This window comes from Scyliorhinus torazame, chromosome 30 (genome assembly GCF_047496885.1).
Source record: "Scyliorhinus torazame isolate Kashiwa2021f chromosome 30, sScyTor2.1, whole genome shotgun sequence".
NCBI lineage: Eukaryota > Metazoa > Chordata > Chondrichthyes > Carcharhiniformes > Scyliorhinidae > Scyliorhinus > Scyliorhinus torazame.
The window spans coordinates 2,028,115-2,051,291 of record NC_092736.1 but is presented as its reverse complement, the minus strand read 5'-3'; the positions used below and the strand labels follow the sequence as shown (position 1 = coordinate 2,051,291).

At 51.9% G+C, this 23,177-nt stretch overlaps 1 protein-coding gene across 1 annotated transcript in view; it reads right to left on the bottom strand.

Annotated features, from left to right (window-relative positions):
• Positions 1-17,817, bottom strand: part of LOC140404311 (chondroitin sulfate proteoglycan 4-like) — a 158,625-nt gene extending 140,808 nt beyond the window's left edge. Inside the window, exon 1 of the mRNA XM_072492675.1 lies at positions 17,472-17,817. Within this exon, the coding sequence (XP_072348776.1) occupies positions 17,472-17,565 (94 nt within the window). The 5' untranslated portion in view covers positions 17,566-17,817. The remainder of the gene's footprint in view (positions 1-17,471) is intronic.
• Positions 17,818-23,177: the final 5,360 nt, after the last annotated feature.

The following is a 23,177-nucleotide window of genomic DNA, read 5'->3' as shown; positions in this document are numbered from 1 at the left end:
GCTATATTTGGGGTTGCACAAGAGCCGGGAGTGCAGGAGCCGAGAGAGGCCGATGTTTTGGCCTTTGCGTCCCTAGTAGCCCGGCGCAGGATATTGCTAATGTGGAAAGAAGCCAAGCCCCCGGGGGTGGAGACCTGGATAAATGACATGGCGGGGTTTATAAAGCTAGAGCGGATTAAGTTCGTTCTAAGGGGGTCGGCTCAAGGGTTCACCAGGCGGTGGCAACCGTTCGTCGAATACCTCGCAGAAAGATAGATGGAATGGGAAAAAGGCAGCAGCAGCAGCCCAGGATCGGGGGGGGTGGGGGGAGGAACCAGAAGGACTCTCAGGGTTGTTAATATATACTGTATAATATGTATAGGTCATTGCTACAGATAATTATATATTGGACTGCTAAATTATATTTTTGGAGAGTGTTACTTGTGATAAGGCAGTTGCCAATTAGGGTTAGTTTTCATTTTTGTTATTTATTATTTATTCATTTTCTGTTTATAAAATAGGTCATTGTTATTTGTGTTGTTATAATATTGTGTAAAGGATGCACAATGTACTGTGTTGGTTGACCAAAAATTTTCAATAAAATATTTTATATTAAAAAAAAAGTACATTGCTTAAACATCCATTTCTTAAAGGTACTCTCACATGACACATCCATGCTGTGGTCAGATGTGAACCAGCTTCAGGAATGGGCCAGATAGGAACTTAAGGCTCTGAATTTGCTCAATGAGCCTAACGACTGTTTCAGGCAAAGATCCTGGTGATGCACGATCAATTACACAAAGACGAGAGTCGAATGCAACTGAGGCTTTATTACACTAAGATGTGTGGCCTCCTACAGCAGCTGGCGAAATGGCTGTTGTACGGGAGCACACATATTTATACTCCACCTTCTGGGCGGAGCCAGCATGCAGGGAACTACCCCCGTACCTGTAGTACAGGGCCTTACCACAAATCACCTAATATATACATCAGTGGTGACTACCACATTCATCCCCTGTTAAAATTGAGTCTGGCGGGGGTGGTGGAAAACTATACACAAGTACATGTTTTAAAATACAGAGAACAAAACTTGAGTCCAGCGGGGGTGCAGGAGAATTAGACAGAAGTATGATGTTTTAAGAGTCCAGATCAAGTTACAGGTTCAGTCGGGCCGGAGCCTTGATCTGCCATTGGGAGCGCCGCAGTGGTGGCGGCGATTCCGGTGCCGATCTGGTCCTCCGTGACTCCAGGAGCATGCTGAAATCCTCTTCACCCTCGGGCGTGGGCAGGGGGAGGACAGCTTGTCCTGGGGCGGGGGCTGCGGCCGGGTGCGCTGGGGGAGGGGAGGGTGGCGCCGGGCTGGAGGGTTGTGTGTGTGTGTGTGGTGTTAAGTAATGGGTTAAGAGATATTGCAATTAGTTGTCTCATTTATGTTAAGTATCCATTAATTGACACTAATATGTAAAGGGGCTTCAGGTGGCCTCTGTCAGGCGGTGTGTTGTTAAGAGTTTTGTGCAGAGGCTGTGGAAGTGAAATAAATGGTGTTTGGTGAAAAGGAAACAAGAACTTTAGACTCTTCATTTCACAGCAACTAAAACGTCTAACATGTGGAACCTGTTGGTGCCAGGTCCCTGAGGGGGACAGTATCTTGGCGGCCGTCGGGGTACGCCACGTAGGCGTACTGTGGGTTGGCGTAGAGTAGCTGTATCCTTTCAACCAACGGGTCCGCCTTGTGGAGTCGTACGTGCTTTGGGGAGGACCTCCTGACAGCGGGAGGTCGGGAGATTCCTGGACCGTAGGGCCAGCTGGACGGCCCTCCAGACCGTCCCATTCCCCATCTCCGCCTGCCCGTTTCCCCAGGGGTTATAGCTGGTCGTCCTGCTCGAGGCGATACCCTTGTTGAGCAGGAACTGACGCAGCTCATCGCTCATGAATGAGAATCCCCTGTCGCTGTGGACGTAGGCGGGGAAGCCGAACAGAGCGGAGATGGTGTTGAGGGCTTTTGTGACGGTGGCAGATGTCATGTCGGGGCATGGGATGGCAAAGGGGAATCTGGAGTACTCATTGACCACACTGAGGAAGTACGTGTTACGGTCGGTGGAGGGGAGGGGCCCTTTGAAGTCCACGCTGAGGCATTCAAAGGGGCGGGAGGCCTTCACCAGGCGCGCACGATCTGGCTGGTAAAAGTGCGGTTTGCACTCCGCACAGCCCTGGCAGTCTCTGGTGATTGCCCTGACTTCCTCGACGGGGTAGGGCAGATTACGGGCCTTGATGAAGTGGTACAAGCGTGTGACTCACGGGTGACAAAGGTTGTCGTGCAGAGTCCGGAGTCGGTCCACCTGTGCGCTGGCACATGTACCTCGGGATAGGGCATCGGGGGGCTCGTTGAGCTTACCGGGGCGATACAAAATCTCGTAGTTGTAGGTGGAGAGCTCGATCCTCCACCTCAAGATCTTATCGTTTTTGATCTTGCCCCGTTGTGTGTTGTTAAACATGAAAGCTACCGACCGTTGGTCAGTGAGGAGAGTGAATCTCCTGCCGGCCAGGTAATGCCTCCAATGTCGCACAGCTTCAACGATGGCTTGGGCCTCTTTTTCGACGGAGGAGTGCCGAATTTCGGAAGCATGAAGGGTTCGTGAAAAGAATGCCACGGGCCTGCCTGCCTGGTTGAGGGTGGCGGCCAGAGCGCCGTCTGATGCATCGCTCTTGATTTGGAAGGGGAGCGTCTCGTCGACTGCATGCATCGCGGCGATGTCGACCTTAATACGGTTGAAGGCCTGGTGAGCCTCGGCTGTAAGGGGAAAAAGAGTGGATTGGATGAGTGGGCGGGCCTTGTCCGCATAATTTGGGACCCACTGGGCGTAGTAAGAAAAGAACACCAGGCAACGTTTGAGGGCCTTGGGGCAGTGGGATAGGGGGAGTTCCATGAGGGGGCGCATGCGGTCGGGACCGGGTCCCAGAACTCCGTTCTGGACAACATAGCCGAGGATGGCTAAGCGGTTCATGCTGAACACACACTTCTCCTTGTTATAAGTTAGGTTGAGGAGAGTGGCGGTGCGGTGAAATTTGGCAAGGTTGGCGTCATGGTCCTGCTGATTGTGGCCACAGATGGTGACATTGTCAAGGTACGGGAAAGTGGCCCGCAGCCCGTACCGGTCAACCATTCTGTCCATTTCCCGTTGGAAAACCGAGACCTCGTTGGTGATGCCGAAAGGAACCTTGAGAAAGTGGTAAAGGCGGCCATCTGCCTCGAAGGCAGTGTATGGGCGGTCTGCCTTACGGATGGGGAGCTGGTGGTAGGTGGATTTAATGGCCACAGTTGAGAAGACCCGGTACTGTGCAATCTGAATGACCATATCAGGTATGCGTGGGAGGGGGTACGCGTCGAGCTGCGTGTACCTGTTGATGGTCTGGCTGTAGTCCACGACCATTCTGTGTTTCTCCCCAGTTTTCACCACTAACACTTGGACTCTCCAGGAGCTGTTGCTGGCCTCGATGTTGCCTTCCTGAAGCAGTCGCTGGACTTCGGACCTAATGAAGGTCCTGTCCTGGGCGCTGTACTGTCTGCTCCTGATGGCGACGGGTTTGCAATCTGGGGTTAAGTTTGCAAATAGGGAAGGTGGGTCGACCTTTAGGGTCACGAGGCCGCACACAGTAAGGGGTGGTAGGGGCCCGCCGAATTTCAATGTTAGACTCTGGAGGTTGCACTGGAAGTCCAGGCCGAGTAGTGAGGCAGCGCAGAGGTTGGGGAGGACGTAGAGGTGGAAGCCTGTAAACTCCACGCCCCGGACAGTGAGAGTGGCGATGCAGTACCCCCGGATCGCCACGGAGTGGGACCCGGAGGCCAGGGAGATTCTCTGATTGGCGGGGTGTACCGCGTGGGAGCAGCGCCTTACCGTATCGGGATGAATGAAGCTCTCGGTGCTCCCGGAGTCCAGCAGGCAGGAGATCTCGTGCCCATCGATTTTCACGTTTGTAGAGGCGGTTGCTAGGTTGTGTGGGCGAGACAGGTCAATCGTGACCGAGGCGAGACGCGGCTGATCGTCGATGGTGGCAGACGATTGGGTGCCCGGGGGGGGGGGGGGGGGGGGGGGGGGGGGAGAGTATGGGTCCTGGTAAGATGGCGGCGCCCACGGGCCGCACGTGCCGTGGGGGAGACAAGATGGCGGCGCTTGTTGTTCCTGGGGAGGACAAGATGGCGGCGCCCATGTGCCGCAGGTGGTGGGGGTTGAACAAGATGGCGGCACCCACGGGCCGCACGTGGTCCAAGGAGGGGAAGATGGCGGCGCCCACTGGCCGTACGGGGGGGGGGGGGTGGGTGTTTGAACAATAGCAGCGACTGAACGGACTGGCACACCGCCGCGAAGTGTCCCTTCTTCCCGCAGACCTTGCAAAGGGCGCTCCGGACTGGGCAGCGTTGTCGGGGGTGTTTTGGCTGCCCACAGAAGTAACATCTGGGGCCCCCGGGGTTGGTTGGCTGCCGCACGGCACAGGCTGAGTGGGGTCTCTGATGGGGCGGCTATCTGTGGAGTCCACGATGCGAAGGAGGGGTGGGCCGCGCGGCCGGGCGTGTAGGCCTGGATGTTGCGCGAGGCGACCGTCAGCGACAGCGCAAGCTTTTTGGTTGCCGCGAGGTCGAGCATGGCCCCTTCTAAAAGGCGTTGGCGGATGTAATCTGACCCTATCCCCGTACCAAAAGCGTCCCTCATAAGCAAGTTTGAGTGTTCCGTGGCCGTGACCAGAATACTGAAGGAGGCTGGAGAGGAAATTGCTGAGGCCTTGACAGAAATCTTTGGATCCTCACTGTCTTCAGGGGATGTCCCGGAGGACTGGAGAATAGCCAATGGTGTTCCTCTGTTTAAGAAGGGTAGCAAGGATAATCCCGGGAACTACAGGCCGGTGAGCCTTACTTCAGTGGTAGGGAAATTACTGGAGAGAATTCTTCGAGACAGGATCTACTCCCATTTGGAAGCAAATGGACATATTAGTGAGAGGCAGCATGGTTTTGTGAAGGGGAGGTCGTGTCTCACTAACTTGATAGAGTTTTTTGAGGAGGTCACTAAGATGATTGATGCAGGTTGGGCAGTGGATGTTGTCTATATGGACTTCAGTAAGGCCTTTGACAAGGTCCCTCATGGTAGACTAGTACAAAAGGTGAAGTCACACGGGATCAGGGGTGAGCTGGCAAGGTGGATACAGAACTGGCTAGGTCATAGAAGGCAGAGAGTAGCAATGGAAGGATGCTTTTCTAATTGGAGGGCTGTGACCAGTGGTGTTCCACAGGGATCAGTGCTGGGACCTTTGCTCTTTGTAGTATATATAAATGATTTGGAGGAAAATGTAACTGGTCTGATTAGTAAATTTGCAGACGACACAAAGGTTGGTGGAATTGCGGATAGCGATGAGGACTATCAGAGGATACAGCAGGATTTAGACTGTTTGGAGACTTGGGCGGAGAGATGGCAGATGGAGTTTAATCCGGACAAATGTGAGGTAATGCATTTTGGAAGGTCTAATGCAGGTAGGGAATATACAGTGAATGGTAGAACCCTCAAGAGTATTGAAAGTCAAAGAGATCTAGGAGTACAGGTCCATAGGTCATTGAAAGGGGCAACACAGGTGGAGAAGGTAGTCAAGAAGGCATACGGCATGCTTGCCTTCATTGGCCGGGGCACTGAGTATAAGAATTGGCAAGTCATGTTGCAGCTGTATAGAACCTTAGTTAGGCCACACTTGGAGTATAGTGTTCAATTCTGGTCGCCACACTACCAGAAGGATGTGGCGGCTTTAGAGAGGGTGCAGAAGAGATTTACCAGAATGTTGCCTGGTATGGAGGGCATTAGCTATGAGGAGCGGTTGAATAAACTCGGTTTGTTCTCATTGGAACGAAGGAGGTTGAGGGGAGACCTGATAGAGGTCTACAAAATTATGAGGGGCATAGACAGAGTGGATAGTCAGAGGCTTTTCCCCAGGGTAGAGGGGTCAATTACTAGGGGGCATAGGTTTAAGGTGAGAGGGGCAAGGTTTAGAGTAGATGTACGAGGCAAGTTTTTTACGCAGAGGGTAGTGGGTGCCTGGAACTCGCTACCGGAGGAGGTAGTGGAAGCAGGGACGATAGTGACATTTAAGGGGCATCTTGACAAATACATGAATAGGATGGGAATAGAGGGATACGGACCCAGGAAGTGTAGAAGATTGTAGTTTCGACGGGCAGCATGGTCGGCACGGGCTTGGAGGGCCGAAGGGCCTGTTCCTGTGCTGTACTTTTCTTTGTTCTTGTTCTTTGTTCTTTGTGACGGCCTGACAGTCATAGTCTCTGACTAGGGGAATTAGAGCACGCCAGAAGTCTTCTACTGATTCACCAGGGAGTTGACTGCGCGTGGAGAGGATGTGTCTGGCATAGAGCGTGTTAGTCCGCTGAGCGTAGTTTTCTTTCAGTAGCGCCATACGGCTTTGTCGTAGTTTGGCGCATCCTGGATAAGTGGAAAGACGTCAGAGCTCAGCGGCGCTGTAGAGGATCTGAATCTCCTGAGCTTCCGGAATTGGGTCTGGTGCAGACCTGGTGTAAGCTTCGAAACAGGCTAGCCGATGTTCAAAGTCCTTTTTGGCGTTGCCTGATTACGGATCCAGCTGCAGGCGATCTGGCTTGAGGTGGGGGTCCATCTTCTGAAAACTTTAGTGTAATAAATTGATGCACGATCAATTACACAAAGACGAGAGTTGAATGCAACTGAGGCTTTATTACACTAAGATGTGTGGCCTCCTACAGCAGCTAGCGAAATGTCTGCTGTACGGGAGCACACGTATTTATACTCCGCCTACTGGGCGGAGCCAGCAGGCAGGGAACTACCCCCACCTGCAGTACAGGGCCTTACCACAAATCACCTAATATGGTGACTACCACACCTGGGTGGCTACAGGGCACCCTAGCCAACACTCTATGTGGCATCCAGTCAGCACAGAACGTGTGCTTGCATGCCACACTGCACACTTCAGTATTTGATTTTATTGCCTTATAAACAGGTGCAATGCAATATTTAGCCCATGATTCCTCCAAGTGTTTCTGTTGGCCATTCCCCTGCTACTGACACAAACCAAATTAATATGCACAGTTACACAACGTTCCTTGGGCTGCTGTTCTCGCTGCATCCTGAGATCCGCGCTCAATGCCATGCACCGCCATATGCACACACTTGATATCACACTCCAGCAGTGGGGCGGCATGGTGCCGCAGTGGTTAGCACCACTGCCCCACGGTGTTGAGGACCCGGGTTCAATTCTGGCCTTGGGTCACTGTCTGTGCGGAGTCTGCACGTTCTCCCCGTGCCTGCGTGGATTTCCTCCGGGTGCTCCGGTTTCCTCCCAAAGTCCAAAAATGTGCAGGTGAGGTGAATTGGCCATGCTAAATTGACCCTTTGTGTCCAAAGATGTGCAGGTTAGGTGAGTTTATAGGGATTGGGTAGAGGACCTAGGTTAGGGTGCTCTTATAGAGGGTTGGTATAGACTCGATGGATCGAATGGCCTCTTTCTGCACTGTAGGAATTCTGTGTTCTATGTTTAGACTTATCGATACTAATGATACTTATCGATACTAACATATCAATACTAACGCTCATCCAGGACCCTCCACCCCTGACCGTCCCTTGGACCCCATCCAAGTATTCACCATACCCTCTGACCTGCCCCTCTCAGAGAGTCGTGAACACAGCCCAGTCCATCACACGAACCCGCCTCCCATCCATTGACTCCATCTACACCTCCCGCTGCCTGGGGAAAGCGAGCAGCATAATCAAAGATCCCTCCCACCCGGCTTACTCACTCTTCCAACTTCTTCCATCGGGCAGGAGATGCAGAAGTCTGAGAACACGCACGAACAGACTCAAAAACAGCTTCTTCCCCTCTGTTACCAGACTCCTAAATGACCCTCTGATGGACTGATTTCATTAACACTACACCCTGTATGCTTCATCCGATGCCGGTGCTTATGTAGTTACATTGTGTACCTTGTGTTGCCCTATTATGTATTTTCTATTATTCCCTTTTTGTCCCATTTATGTAATGATCTGTTGAGCTGCTCGCAGAAAAATACTTTTCACTGTACCTCGGTACACGTGACAATAAACAAATCCAATCCAAACCTGCTGCCAAGGGTGGGTTGTTGTTGTCGGACATACTGACCTCTACCTCAAAGAGGCTGAAGGCCAACTCTCAGACGCTTCCCTCTCAGACGCTTCCCTCTCAGACGCTTCCCTCCCAGACACTTCCCTCTCAGACGCTTCCCTCTCAGACGCTTCCCTCTCAGACGCTTCCCTCTCAGACGCTTCCCTCTCAGACGCTTCCCTCCCAGACGCTCACCTCTCAGACGCTTCCCTCTCAGACGCTTCCCTCTCAGACGCTTCCCTCCCAGACGCTTCCCTCTCAGACACTTCCCTCCCAGACACTTCCCTCTCAGACAGTCCCCTCCCAGACACTCCCCTCCCAGACACTCGCAGACGCTTCCCTCCCAGACACTCCCCTCCCAGACACTCCCCTCCCAGACACTCCCCTCCCAGACACTTCCCTCCCAGACACTCCCCTCCCAGACATTTCCCTCCGAGACACTTCCCTCCCAGACACTCCCCTCCCAGACACTTCCCTCCCAGACACTCCCCTCCCAGACACTTCCCTCCCAGACACTTCCCTCCCAGACACTCCCCTCCCAGACACTCCCAGACACTCCCCTCCCAGACACTTCCCTCCCAGACACTCCCCTCCCAGACGCTTCCCTCTCAGACGCTTCCCTCCCAGACACTCCCCTCCCAGACGCTTCCCTCTCAGACGCTTCCCTCCCAGACGCTTCCCTCCCAGACACTCCCCTCCCAGACACTCCCCTCCCAGACACTCCCCTCCCAGACACTCCCCTCCCAGACACTCCCCTCCCAGACACTCCCAGACACTCCCCTCCCAGACACTTCCCTCCCAGACACTTCCCTCCCAGACACTCCCCTCCCAGACACTCCCCTCCCAGACACTCCCCTCCCAGACGCTTCCCTCTCAGACGCTTCCCTCCCAGACGCTTCCCTCCCAGACACTCCCCTCCCAGACACTCCCCTCCCAGACGCTTCCCTCCCAGACGCTTCCCTCTCAGACGCTTCCCTCCCAGACACTTCCCTCCCAGACACTCCCCTCCCAGACACTCCCCTCCCAGACACTCCCCTCTCAGACACTCCCCTCTCAGACACTCCCCTCCCCGACACTCCCCTCCCAGACACTTCCCTCCCAGACACTCCCCTCCCCGACACTTCCCTCCCAGACACTCCCCTCCCAGACACTCCCCTCCCAGACACTCCCCTCCCAGACGCTTCCCTCTCAGACACTCCCCTCCCAGACACTCCCCTCCCAGACACTCCCCTCCCAGACACTTCCCTCTCAGACATTTCCCTCCCAGACACTCCCCTCCCCGACACTCCCCTCCCAGACACTCCCCTCCCCGACACTCCCCTCCCAGACACTTCCCTCCCAGACACTCCCCTCCCAGACACTCCCCTCCCAGACACTTTCCTCCCAGACACTTCCCTCCCAGACACTCCCCTCCCAGCCACTTCCCTCTCGGACGCTCCCCTCCCAGACACGTCCCTCCCAGACACTCCCCTCCCAGACACTCCCCTCCCAGACACTTTCCTCTCAGACGCTTCCCTCTCAGACACTTCCCTCTCAGACATTTCCCTCTCAGACACTCCCCTCCCAGACACTTCCCTCCCAGACACTTCCCTCTCAGACACTTCCCTCTCAGACACTTCCTCCTACCTCCCCCAAACCATGACCCCATCACCGAGCATCAAGCCATTGTTTCCAGGGCTGCCACTGCCCTCATCGCCTCAGGAGGTCGTTCCTTCAAATCTTCCAACCTGGTAATCTCCCAACCTGAGACAGCCCGCGTCTACCCCCTCCCCAAAATACACACACAGGACTGTCCATTCCCCTGCCCACCCCCCCGGGCCCCCAGACAGCCCGCTTCTACCCCCTCCCCCAAATCCACAAACAGGACTGTCCAGGTGGGCCCATCATGTCACTGAACTCATTTCTTTCTATCTTGACTCCAACCTCTCTCCTCTTGTCCAGTCCCTTTTTTATTCCCTTTTTGTCCCATTTATGTAATGATCTGTTGAGCTGCTCGCAGAAAAATACTTTTCACTGTACCTCGGTACACGTGACAATAAACAAATCCAATCCAAACCTGCTGCCAAGGGTGGGTTGTTGTTGTCGGACATACTGACCTCTACCTCAAAGAGGCTGAAGGCCAACTCTCAGACGCTTCCCTCTCAGACGCTTCCCTCTCAGACGCTTCCCTCTCAGACGCTTCCCTCTCAGACGCTTCCCTCTCAGACGCTTCCCTCTCAGACGCTTCCCTCCCAGACGCTTCCCTTTCAGACGCTTCCCTCTCAGACGCTTCCCTCCCAGACGCTTCCCTCTCAGACGCTTCCCTCTCAGACGCTTCCCTCTCAGACGCTTCCCTCCCAGACGCTTCCCTCTCAGACGCTTCCCTCTCAGACGCTTCCCTCTCAGACGCTTCCCTCCCAGACGCTTCCCTCTCAGACGCTTCCCTCTCAGACGCTTCCCTCCCAGACGCTTCCCTCTCAGACGCTTCCCTCTCAGACGCTTCCCTCTCAGACGCTTCCCTCTCAGACGCTTCCCTCCCAGACGCTTCCCTCCCAGACGCTTCCCTCTCAGACGCTTCCCTCCCAGACACTTCCCTCTCAGACGCTTCCCTCTCAGACGCTTCCCTCTCAGACGCTTCCCTCCCAGACACTCCCCTCCCAGACACTCCCCTCCCAGACACTCCCCTCCCAGACACTCCCCTCCCAGACACTCCCCTCCCAGACACTCCCCTCCCAGACACTCCCCTCCCAGACACTCCCCTCCCAGACACTCCCCTCCCAGACATTTCCCTCCCAGACACTCCCCTCCCCGACACTTCCCTCCCAGACACTCCCCTCCCAGACACTCCCCTCCCAGACACTCCCAGACAGTCCCCTCCCAGACAATTCCCTCCCAGACACTTCCCTCCCCGACACTCCCCTCCCAGACACTCCCCTCCCAGACACTTTCCTCCCAGACACTCCCCTCCCAGACACTTTCCTCCCAGACACTCCCCTCCCAGACACTTTCTTCCCAGACACTTCCCTCCCAGACACTCCCCTCCCAGACACTCCCCTCCCAGACACTTTCCTCCCAGACACTCCCCTCCCAGACACTTTCCTCCCAGACACTCCCCTCCCAGACACTTTCTTCCCAGACACTTCCCTCCCAGACACTCCCCTCTCAGACACTTCCCTCCCAGACACTCCCCTCCCAGACACTCCCCTCCCAGACACTTTCCTGTCAGACGCTTCCCTCCCAGACACTCCCCTCCCAGACACTCCCCTCCCAGACACTTTCCTGTCAGACGCTTTCCTCCCAGACACTTCCCTCCCAGACACTTCCCTCCCAGACACTCCCCTCCCAGACACTTCCCTCCCAGACGCTTTCCTGTCAGACGCTTCCCTCTCAGACACTTTCCTCTGAGACACTCCCAGCCACTTCCCTCTCGGACGCTCCCCTCCCAGACACTTCCCTCCCAGACACTCCCCTCCCAGACACTTCCCTCCCAGACACTTTCCTCTCCGACGCTTCCCTCTCAGACATTTCCCTCCCAGACACTTCCCTCCCAGACACTCCCCTCCCAGACACTTTCCTCTCAGACGCTTCCCTCTCAGACATTTCCCTCTCAGACACTTCCCTCTCAGACACTTCCCTCCCAGACACTTCCCTCTCAGACACTTCCCTCTCAGACATTTCCCTCTCAGACACTTCCCTCTCAGACACTTCCCTCTCAGACACTTCCCTCTCAGACACTTCCTCCTACCTCCCCCAAACCATGACCCCATCACCGAGCATCAAGCCATTGTTTCCAGGGCTGCCACTGCCCTCATCTCCTCAGGAGGTCGTTCCTTCAAATCTTCCAACCTGGTAATCTCCCAACCTGAGACAGCCCGCGTCTACCCCCTCCCCAAAATACACACACAGGACTGTCCACTCCCCTGCCCCCCCCCCCCCCCCGGTGCCCCCAGACAGCCCGCTTCTACCCCCTCCCCCAAATCCACAAACAGGACTGTCCAGGTGGGCCCATCATGTCACTGAACTCATTTCTTTCTATCTTGACTCCATCCTCTCTCCTCTTGTCCAGTCCCTTCCCACCTACATCTGCGAATCCACCAATACCCTACATCATATCCACAACGTCCCATTCCTCGGCCCTAACCGCCTCCTCTTTCCCATGGCTGTCCAATCCCGCTATACCTCCATTCCCCACCAGGATGTCCAATCCCTCTATACCTCCATTCCCCACCAGGATGTCCAATCCCTCTATATCTCCATTCCCCACCAGGATGTCCAATCCCTCTATATCTCCATTCCCCACCAGGATGTCCAATCCCTCTATAACTCCATTCCCCACCAGGATGTCCAATCCCTCTATATCTCCATTCCCCACTAGGATGGTCTGAGGGCTCTCCCCTTCTTCCTCGAGCAGAGGCCTGAACATTCCCCGTCCATTACCACTCTCCTCCATCTGGCTGAACGTGTCACCTCACTGAACAATTTCTCCTTTAACTCGCCTCACTTCCTCCAAACCAAAGGTACCCACATGGTCCCAATTTTCACACCTCTTTATGGGGTATGTGGAACATTCCTTGTCCAGTCTTACTCTGTTCCACAACTCTTTTATCAGTCCATCAACGAGTGTTTTGGTGCCACTTCACGTTTCTATCTGGACCTGGAAAAATTGATCAATTTTGCTTCCAATTTTCACCCCTCTATCACCTTCATTTGGTCCATCACCGACACTTCCCTTCCTTGACCTTCAGATGTCAATTTCTGGGGATAGACTGTCCACTAGTATCTATTACAAACCCCATAGCTACCTCGACTACAGCTCTTCACACCCCACATCCTGTACGGACATTATCCCATTCTCTCAGTTCCTTCCCCTCTGTCGCATCGGTTCCGGTGATGCCACTTTCCAAAACGGTGCTACTGACATGTCTTCATTCTTCCTTAATTGTGGTTTCCCACTCACTGTGGTCGACAGGGCTCTCGACCGTGTCCGTCCAGTCTCCCGCTCCTCTGCTCTCACCCTTTCCCCTCCCTCCCAGATGACCATAGGCTGCTTTCTCCTTTGAGGGGGAGAGCTGACTGGTGGAGATTTAACCCGAGGGTCACCACACCTCAGGCGAGGGTTAAGGTTGAGAAGGCGGGACCTTCATGAATAACCTCAGCCAGTGCAGGAATTGAACTCGCGCTGCTGGCCTCGCTCTGCATCACAAACCAGCATTTTTTTTATTTGTTCATGCGACGTGGGCGTTGCCGGCTGTGCCAGCATTTGTTGCCCATCCCTAATTACCCTTGAGGGGGGCAGTTAAGAGTCAACCACATTGCTGTGGGTGTGGAGTCACATGTAGGCCGGACCAGGTAAGGATGACAGGGTATTTCCTCCCCGAAAGTACATTAGTGAACCAGATGGGTTTTTACGACAATTAGCAATGGTTTCATGGTCATCGTTAGGCTTTTAATTCCAGATTTTTATTGAGTTCAAATTTTACCATCTGCTGTGGTGGGATTTGAACCTGGGTCCCCAGAGCAGTACTCTGGGTTGCTGGATTACTAGTCCAGTGACAATCCCACTATGCCACCGCCTGCCCAAGCTTCTAGCCAAGTGAGCTAAACTGGCCTGGAACCAGGATAGGGTCCCTCTTGTCCTCACTTTTCACTCCACCAGCCTCTTTCAAAGTCTCATCCTCCTCCAGTTCCACCAACTCCAGCATGATACCCCCACAAAATACATCTTAGCCTCACTCCCTCTGTCAGCATTCTGCAGGGACCATTCCCTTCAGGATACCCTGGTCCACTCCTCCATCATCCCCAACACCTCACCCCCTTCCCACGGCACTTTCCCATGCAATCTTAACTCCCCGTCCTTCTCTCACGTCCACATGTCCGTCCTTGGCCTGCTGCAAAGTTCCAGTGAAGCCCAGCACAAAGTGGAGGAACAGCACCTCATCTTCCGATTAGGCACGTTCCAGCCTTCCGGACTGAACATTGATTTCAACACCTTCAGACTGTGAACTGTCTCCTCCACCTTCACCCATTTTTATTTCTATCAATTCATTTCTGCCATCAATGTTTTTCCATTTCCATTTTCACCCTGCTTTCCATCTTGTTTTTCCCTTACCACGTATCCCTTCCCCACCCCTTGAAGGCCATTTGTTCCCTGGTTTAGGCTTTCCTTTGACACACTGCTCACCTTTGTTCTGCAATTAACACAGTCTGATCTCTCAATGTGCCACTATCAGCTCCCTTCTTAACCATGATCACCCCCATTTACATTCCTTTGTCTTTTTGTCCGTGACATCTCGGTCAATCTCACCCCAGCCTGCACCCATCCCTGGTCCTCTATCCTCCTCCACCCCCCCCACCTGCCCCACAACTGTATAAATATGACCCTATTTCCAGTTCTGACAAAGAGTCATCCAGACTCCAAACGTTAGCTCTGTTCTCTCTCCACAGATGCTGTCAGGCCTGCTAAGACTTTCCAGCATTTTCTGTTTTGGTGCAGTTATTTATTACCTTCCCGATTGCATTTGGTGTATGTATTCAGTCTATACATACCCAGTCTTTAAATTAAAAAAACACGAATAAGACCATGTAAATATTAACAGATTACAGCGTATTTTTAGAGAGTTTTAACTTTCAGTTAGAATGGTAAATAGGCTGCACTGTTTGTTTTGGCCAACAACCAATTTCTCTGAAAGTTTGCTTCCATTAAAGTTATTATTTCTAAAGCAGGAGCCAACATCTGGGCTGACTTTCTACTTTATAAGGTTTGAAAGCCATAAAGAATGAAGAGTGGAGAGTTTGAAGACTGCATAGTGGCTCCATTACTTAACATCAAGCCGTGTTATTGCAAATCTATTTACATGTGATTACCTCAGTAATATTAAACATTACTTCTGATGTCAGTTACTCGCAACAATTATGAGTGGTGTGGACTGTGTATGCTCACAGAACCAGCTCTATTTATGGAAAGGAAGTTGAGCAGAAGTACTTTGACTCAGAAGGTCTGGAAGAAAAGTAATGCAACAACTTTGCTCAGTCCCAAGAAAACTCCATTTCAGACATTGTACCGAGGGTCTGAATTTCAAATCCCAGTCCAGAAGTAAGATCTGAAGTGAACTGATTGGCCGGCACGGTTGCACAGTGGTTAGCACTGCTGCCTCACGGCACCGAGGACCCAGGTTCGATCCCGGCTCTGGGTTACTGTCCATGTGGAAATTGCACATTCTCCCCGTGCCTGTGTGGGTCTCACCCCACGAGCCAAAGATGTGCAGGGTAGGTGGATTGGCCGCGCTAAAGTGCCCCTTAATTGGAAAAAAAGATCTGGGGCTGGATTCTCCGCCGGCGGGATGCTCCGTTTTGCCGGCAGCCTGGGGGCTTCCAGACGGCGTGGGGCTGCCCCACGCTGGGAAACCCCGTTGTAACAGAGCGTAACGGAGCATCCCGCTTGCGGGGTCAAACAGAAAAGTGGCGGGGAGGAGAATCCAGCAACTGAAGTGAACTGGTTATCCAATGCATAAATCACAGGGGGTGAGAAAAAACAACTGTATAATTTACATTTCAGAGGTTTTTTTTGGATAACTTAACTCTGATTTTGAACTGTGCGTTGGTTCAATGAATCTCAGAGCCATACTCATACCTCCATGAGTAACTCCAACCACAGGTCATGCACATGAGTCATTCCAACTCAAGGCTAAGCTACCACGCCTAGATTCACCCCTATCACCCACAGTTCTTACTGAACTGATTTCTTTTTAAAAATAAATTTAGGGTACCCAATTTATTTTTTCCAATTAAGGGCAATTTAGCGTAACCAATCCACCTACCCTACACATCTTTGGGTTGTGGGGGTGAAACCCACGCAAACACGGGGAGAATGTGTGTGAACTGATTTCTTTACACCACCATATGGTTAGTTGCGTTTTCTGAGTGAGGAAGTTTCCACTCACAGTCATCCCAAAAGAGGATTAATCGGACAAAATGGAGTGAAGAATATTTTCTCAACTGTATTTTTGTTTCTAATCATTAACGAATGTCCACTGATCACTGCGAAGGTCACCATTTATCCCTAATTGCCCTTGGTGCAATTAGGCTGGCACGGTTGCACAGTGGTTAGCACAGTTGCTTCACAGCTCCAGGGTCCCAGGTTTGATTCCCGGCTTGGGTCACTGTCTGTGCGGAGTCTGCACGTTCTCCCCATGTCTGCGTGGGTTTCCTCCGGGTGCTCCGGTTTCCTCCCACAAGTCCCGAAAGACATGCTTGTTAGGTGAATTGGACATTCTGAATTCTCCCTCTGTGTACCCGAACGGGCGCTGGAATGTGGCGACTGGGGGCTTTACACAGGGGGAGAATTCAGAATGTCCAATTCATCTAACAAGCACGTCTTTCGGAACTTGTGGGAGGAAACCGGAGCACCCGGAGGAAACCCACGCAGACACAGGGAGAACGTGGAGACTCCACACAGACAGTGACCCAAGCGGGAATCGAACCCGGGACACTGGCACTGCGTAGCAACAGTGCTAACCACTGTGGTACCGTGCCGCCCTTAGTCCAATAACATAATCACTGTGCCACTGTACTACTCACAGGAGCACTGATCTACTCTTAACGACAAGGCTCAAATCCCACTTATTCAGATCAAGTCAAACACCATCCTCCCCTTACACTCAAACTTCATTAACAAAATTAACACTTATTAGGGGGGTGGGGGGGTCAGCTAACTGAGGTTAAAGTTCCTCCATTGATTATAAGAACTTTAGTGTTGTAACATAGCCAGTAGATTTGTACCTAAACCCTCTGTGACAATGGGATGCGAATACCAGGGGTAGAATGGTCTCTGTTAGCTGTAAATTGGTGTGCTTTATCGAAGGAAATACCGGTATAATAATGAAATATAGTTATAATGCCACATTTAATTGCAGACCCAATAGCTGAGCTGGAGATAGCATATTAAAGGACCTGCAAATACATTTAACATTTAACTGTAAAAGGATTCTGCTCTAACCCGGACTGCATGGGCCCTTTAAGAGGGGGACAAGTAGCAGAACTGGGAGAGTGACTGTTGACAGCCGCTACTCTGAAGCGTTACTACTTAACCGATACCTCTCATGCAAATAGTAAATGAAGGCTACGGATACCATCACTGCGCTGCTCTAATAAGGAACCAGAGATATTTGTAACAAGTGAACTCAGGCGCAGGGGCCGAGATGAGGAAAATGCCTTTGCAACTAAAGTGCCAGCAGCCAAGTTTAATCCTCACCGCCGCTTAATGACCGATTTCATCTCCGAATATTTGATCTGAAGACTTGCCCCCGTCCCAGAGACCAGCAAAATTGTTTAACTGATGAATGAAGATGACCCACCTGCAGAGGTTAGTGCCATGCCTGACAGTAGAATAGGTAAGAGGTGCAGCATTGAAGATGTGGCCAATATAACGGAGCCCCTCATTGCAGCCATCTGTCTCCCCCATGCACTTCCAAACTCCTTCCCAAAGTTTTCCTCTCTCTCTCCAGCAGTCTGAGTGGAGATGGTGGGAGTGGTTCCCCGGACCAGCCCCTCACCACAGACTCACATTACAATGTCAGGGTATTTTTAACAAGGCGTCACAGCTCTGGGGGCTCAACACAGCTTCATTCATAAAGCGATGAGTCAGTCCACCCGTTCTCTCTGTGGTTTAATTCCATGTTTAAATTATGTGGCCAGAAGGAGCTCTGGAGCCGGCAGCGTCCCGCCTGGGTGGAGCTGCTGCCTTGGTGACCCACACACTGTTGATTTTGGTGGCAATCCCGCTCTGGATAGTTCCACCTTGTGATTGCCAAGTGGTGCAGAATGAGTAAAGCCAGAAGATGCAGATCTGGCTGGAATGAGCAATTGACCCCCCCCCCCTCCATCACCACACACACACACGTTTTCTCCTTAAGTTTTGACACCCCTCTCCTGACTGAAAAGGCTGCCTTATTTCTGGGACACGGTTCCATGGGCACCACCTCGTCCCGCGGCTGGAGCAGGACATCATTGGAGTGTGTGTTCAGTTCCCCCCTCCCACGTGGATGGGTTTGGAAAGTATTCGCCAAGGCTCCTCAGACAGCACCTTCCAAACCCACGACCACTACCATCTAGAAGGACAAGGGCGGCAGATACCTGGGAACCCCACCACCTGGAGGTTCCCCTCCAACTCACTCACCACCCTGACTTGGAAATATATCGGCCGTTCCTTCACTGTCGCTGGGGCAACATCCTGGAACGCCCTCCCTAACAGCACAGTGGGTGTACCCACACCTCAAGGACTGCAGCGGTTCAAGGAGAAAGCTCACCACCACCTTCTGAAGGGCAACTAGGGATGGGCAACAAATGCTGGCCTAACCAGCGATGCTCACAAAAAAACCCACGCAAATACTCATTGAGCAGGGGTCGCTGGATTATGATGAGCTGTGGGTACCATGGCTCAAGGCAAGCGGCGCCAGTTTAGTGCCCCAATAATTAATTTTGAAAATGAGTAATGGAAGCAAGAGGCAGTCAATAGTCACCTGGATGGATGAAGACACAGCACTCGGGTCAACGCAATAGTTCACTTGATCAAATGACCCTTTTACTGGGCTCAGTATCTGCACTGCCGCCACCTGCCCCCTGTGGGTACAGGACACAATGCAGTAAATAAGATCATTTTGATAAATTACCTTCATCACCAAGAAGGGCAAGAGCAGCAATATTGTGAGAACAGCATCATCTCTAAATCACATTATCCTGACTTGGACAAATATCACTAGTCCTTCACTGTCACTGGCTCATCTCCTGGTATTCCCAACATAGCACCATTGTGGCTGCACTATCCCTATTCGGAATGCAACAGTTTAAGCCCCTTGGGCAAGAAGAGATATGTATCCAAAAGCAAAATACTGTGGATACCAAAATAAATACAGAAAACACTGGGTATAGTTAACTGGTCTGGCATCTATGGACAGAGCCAGAGTTAACAGCTCATAACCTCCTGCCACCCCAGTGTCGGATTTGTCGGATACCCTGAAGATGTGCTGGGGAATCTCTCTCGGGGGGGTCCCAGGTAAGCAATTGCACCACAATTGTCTAGAAGGGCTGACATCCCCTGGACAATTGCCACAGCATTCCCTACCCTGACCCCCATCCCACCCACATAAATTGTCTGACCCCCTGACCTGACCCCCCAATGTCTGACCCCCCCATCTCCTCTGATGCCTGATTCCCCTACCCCTTTCTTAACATTCCCCACCCCCCTTATCCCATCCACTTACATTCCCCCTGGACTGTTATGTTCAATGAATCCTTTAAGCTCACCTGCTTTTTAAAAAAATATATTTTAGCGTACCCAATTAGTTTTTTCCAATTAAGGGGCAATTTATCGTGGCCAATCCACCTACCCTGCACATCTTTGGGTTGTGGGGGCGAAACCCACACAGACACGGGGAGAATGTGCAAACTCCACACAGACAGTGACTTAGAGCCGGAATCGAACCTGGGACCTCGGCGCGTGAGGCAGCAGTGCTAACCCACTGCGCCACGGTGCTGCCCTAAGCTCACCTTCTTTATGGCAGCAACTGTGCTAAAAAAGCAGCAATATCCTCCTTTGCTCTGATTCTTTTAGACCCCGACGCTGGGGCCCACTGACCCCGGTGCTGCCGGACTCTCACCCGACTTGAGGGAGAAAGGTCGCACAAGACAGGCATGGGTGATATTTGGGGTGAGTAGGTGGGTGTGGAGTGACAATCTGACACTTTCTATTTCAATTCTTTATCAATTGTATTTTGTAAAACTCAAGAATGTGAGGCAGGGCTTTGCTAATAGTGTTTACCAGCTGAGTTTTGAGACAAATGTAACGTGTCCCGAGGGTTGAAATGGCAAGATATCTGCACCTTGATCTTCAGCGTGGTTATGTGAATACGCAAGGGCCTCCACAATCCTTAAGACTTAATCCAGGGAGCCCACACTTACCTTGTCCTCTGCTCCACACCTGGGTTTACCTAGAATCCCCACCTGCACACTCCTGGGCTTATTTATATTATTTTTCTTTCTTTTAGAAATCAACCAACCTTGACAGTGTCTAGGTCCACGACCTGCACCCTGCAAACTTCAATCCAATATCCACACTTGTTGTGAGCCTTAGTGTCTGCGTCCACTTTGCATTCCTTAATCTGACCTTGCTGGAAACACAGATCATGCCCACAAACAATGCAATTGGATTATTGAATTAATCCATTAAAAGAGATAATGTAGTTCACATCCAGTAAAAGATCAATTTTCGAACGTGGATGCGAAGATACTCGCAAAGGTCCTGGCCAAAAGGCTGGAGGGCTGTGTACCAGAGGTGGTCGCAGAGGACCAAGTGGGCTTTGTCAAGGGTAGGCAGCTCACAGCGAACATCATGCGGCTGCTGAATGTGATAATGACCCCCACCCCCCCTCCCCTCCCCCGGGAGAGACCAGAGGTGATCGTCTCCCTGGGTGCAGAAAAGGCCTTTGACAGAGTCGAATGGAGCTACCTCCTCGAGGTACTGGAACGGTTTGGGCTAGGAGCGGGATTCACCGCCTGGGTGAGGCTCCTGTACAACGTTCCCAAAGCGAGTGTCCGAACTCGCACCACCAGCTCTGAATACTTACAGCTACAGAGAGGAACAAGACAGAGCTGCCCCCTGTCCCCACTCTTGTTCGTGCTAGTGATCAAAACTCTGGCGATAGCCCTGCGGGACGCGAAAAGCTGGAAGGGAATCCGGAGAGGAGACAGAGAGCACAGAGTCTCACTCTATGCAGATGACCTGCTCCTCTATGTCTCGAAGCCACAGGAGGGACTGAAGGCAACACTGCAAATGCTGAAAGAGTTTGGAACCTTCTCGGGCTACAAACTTAACCTGGGCAAAAGCGAGGCATTCCCAGTGAACCCAAAAGGGGGAGGGACAGAGCTGAAGGGGCTCCTGTTCAAAACGGCCCAGAACAGATTCCGTTACCTGGGGATCCAAATAGCCAGAGACTGGACACAGATCCATAAGTGGAACCTGACCAGCCTGGTGGAGGAAGTAAGACAGGACCTTCAACGGTGGGGCTCACTCCCACTCTCCCTGGCGGGAAGAGTGCAGACGATCAAAATGAACGTACTGCCAAGTTTAGATCCTGTTTCCTGTTTAGATCCATCCCGATCTTCATCCCCAAGGCCTTTTTCCAAAACATAGACAGGCTAATCATGGCGTTTGTGTGCGGGGGGTGGGGGGGGGGGGGGGGGGCAAGAACCCAAGAATTCCCAAACCGACACTGCAAAGAGGGAAAGTCAGAGGGGGCCTGGCTCTACCGAACCTACAATACTACCACTGGGCAGCAACGGCATAAAAAGTGAGGGTATGGGTACAAGAACCCGACACAGATTGGGTACAAATGGAGGAGGCATCCTGTAAAGGAACAACCCTCCGGGCCCTGGCCACAGCAGCACTCCCATCCTCCTCAACAAGGTACACAATGAGCTGGCCACCACCTCTCAACTCTTCCAAGCATGTTAGATTGTAAAAGTCTCTGACCATCACCTACCAAGTGATCCCAAGAGATCTAAGCACAGAAACACCATCATACTTCAGCACAACTTGTTTCAAGGATTTTCATGTTGTTGTCTCCAACCAGGAACTCATCTGGACTGAACACCACCATAAGGAAACATCCTCTGGACTTTGTAAATCACATGAACTAATATTTGGTTCTGTGGTTCTCTTACTCTTGTTGCCCATAGTTATAAATCTGCCTTTTTTTTCCATCCCCCTTACTGTTGTGGAGACTTGAAGACTTTAGGAATATTGGATTAGGCAATGTAAAGGTTAAAAGCCTGGGGCTTAGAGTGTGTTTGACGGCAGTGGTCATGGTTTCTTAAAAATAAATCTGTTTTGCAGGGCCTGGGTTCTTTTAGCAGCCAGAAGGTGAAATTGACAATGTATTGGAATGTGTTTTTCAGTCTGGGCTAATGGATTGTGGCTTGGCTGGGAAAGTCCCTGGGGAGTTAATGTGCTCTGAAGCCTGCAGAGAGCATTTGCTTTTTGACTTGGGGAGAAATGTGGAAATGCAAGTTCAACTCGAGTCCTTGAGGGGATTGAATTTCACAGGTTGCAAACAAAATATCTGTTTATTACATGTTCCGAGGTTTGCAATATGCATGTTTGTTACTGCATTGTTGTACTGCCTGTTTTTAACCCCTTACCAGCTGTTTCCACAACTCATAGGTTCAATGGTTCATGTTCTTACACATTGATAATTTGTATTTTTAGGATGTCATTGGGCAATAAATTGTCCTTTAGCCTCTATAAGGCTATCTGGGTTCTTCTGCTGCACTTTAGTGGGATCTGAAGCTAAATTGTTGGGTTTAGTTAACATGGATTTCAGAACCTGACGATTTGATGCTTAGTGGGCAAATCCTCACTGACTTCACTTACATTTTCCTTATGGTTCATAAAATCCCTACGGTGCAGAAGGAGGCTATTTGGCCGATCAAGACTGCACCGGCCCTCTGAAGGGACACCCTATCTAGGCCCAACCCCCACCCTATCTCCGTAACCCCACTAGGGCCAATTCAGCGTAGCCAATCCACCTAACCTGCACAACTTTTGACTGTGGGAGGAAACCGGAGCACCCGGAGGAAACCCACACAGACACGGGGAGAGCGTGCAAACTCCACACAGGCAGTCACCAGTGGTCGGAATTGAACTCGGGTCCCTGTGCTAACCACTGTGCCACCCGTGCCCTTTTCACAAGTGCAGTTTCCCTTAGGGTGCATTACTTTCCTTTTCCCCTTACTTCAGAGATGTTTTCTCCTGCTCGCAGGGGCTGTCCAGCTTCTGCTCAACTGCACTGCGGCATTTCAACTAAACAAGGTGCCTCCCTCACTTTCTGCTTGCCTGTTTGGGAACTTTCCCGGTCCCTATTTAAATACTTAAAGAAGGTTTATGCCAACCGAAACTATGGTGCATTCTCTTCAACCTCTGCTGCTTTCATCCCAGCACCTTTACTTACTTATGGCTGGGTCTTGGCCTCTCTTTAGCACAGGGCTCAATCACTGGCTTTGAAAGC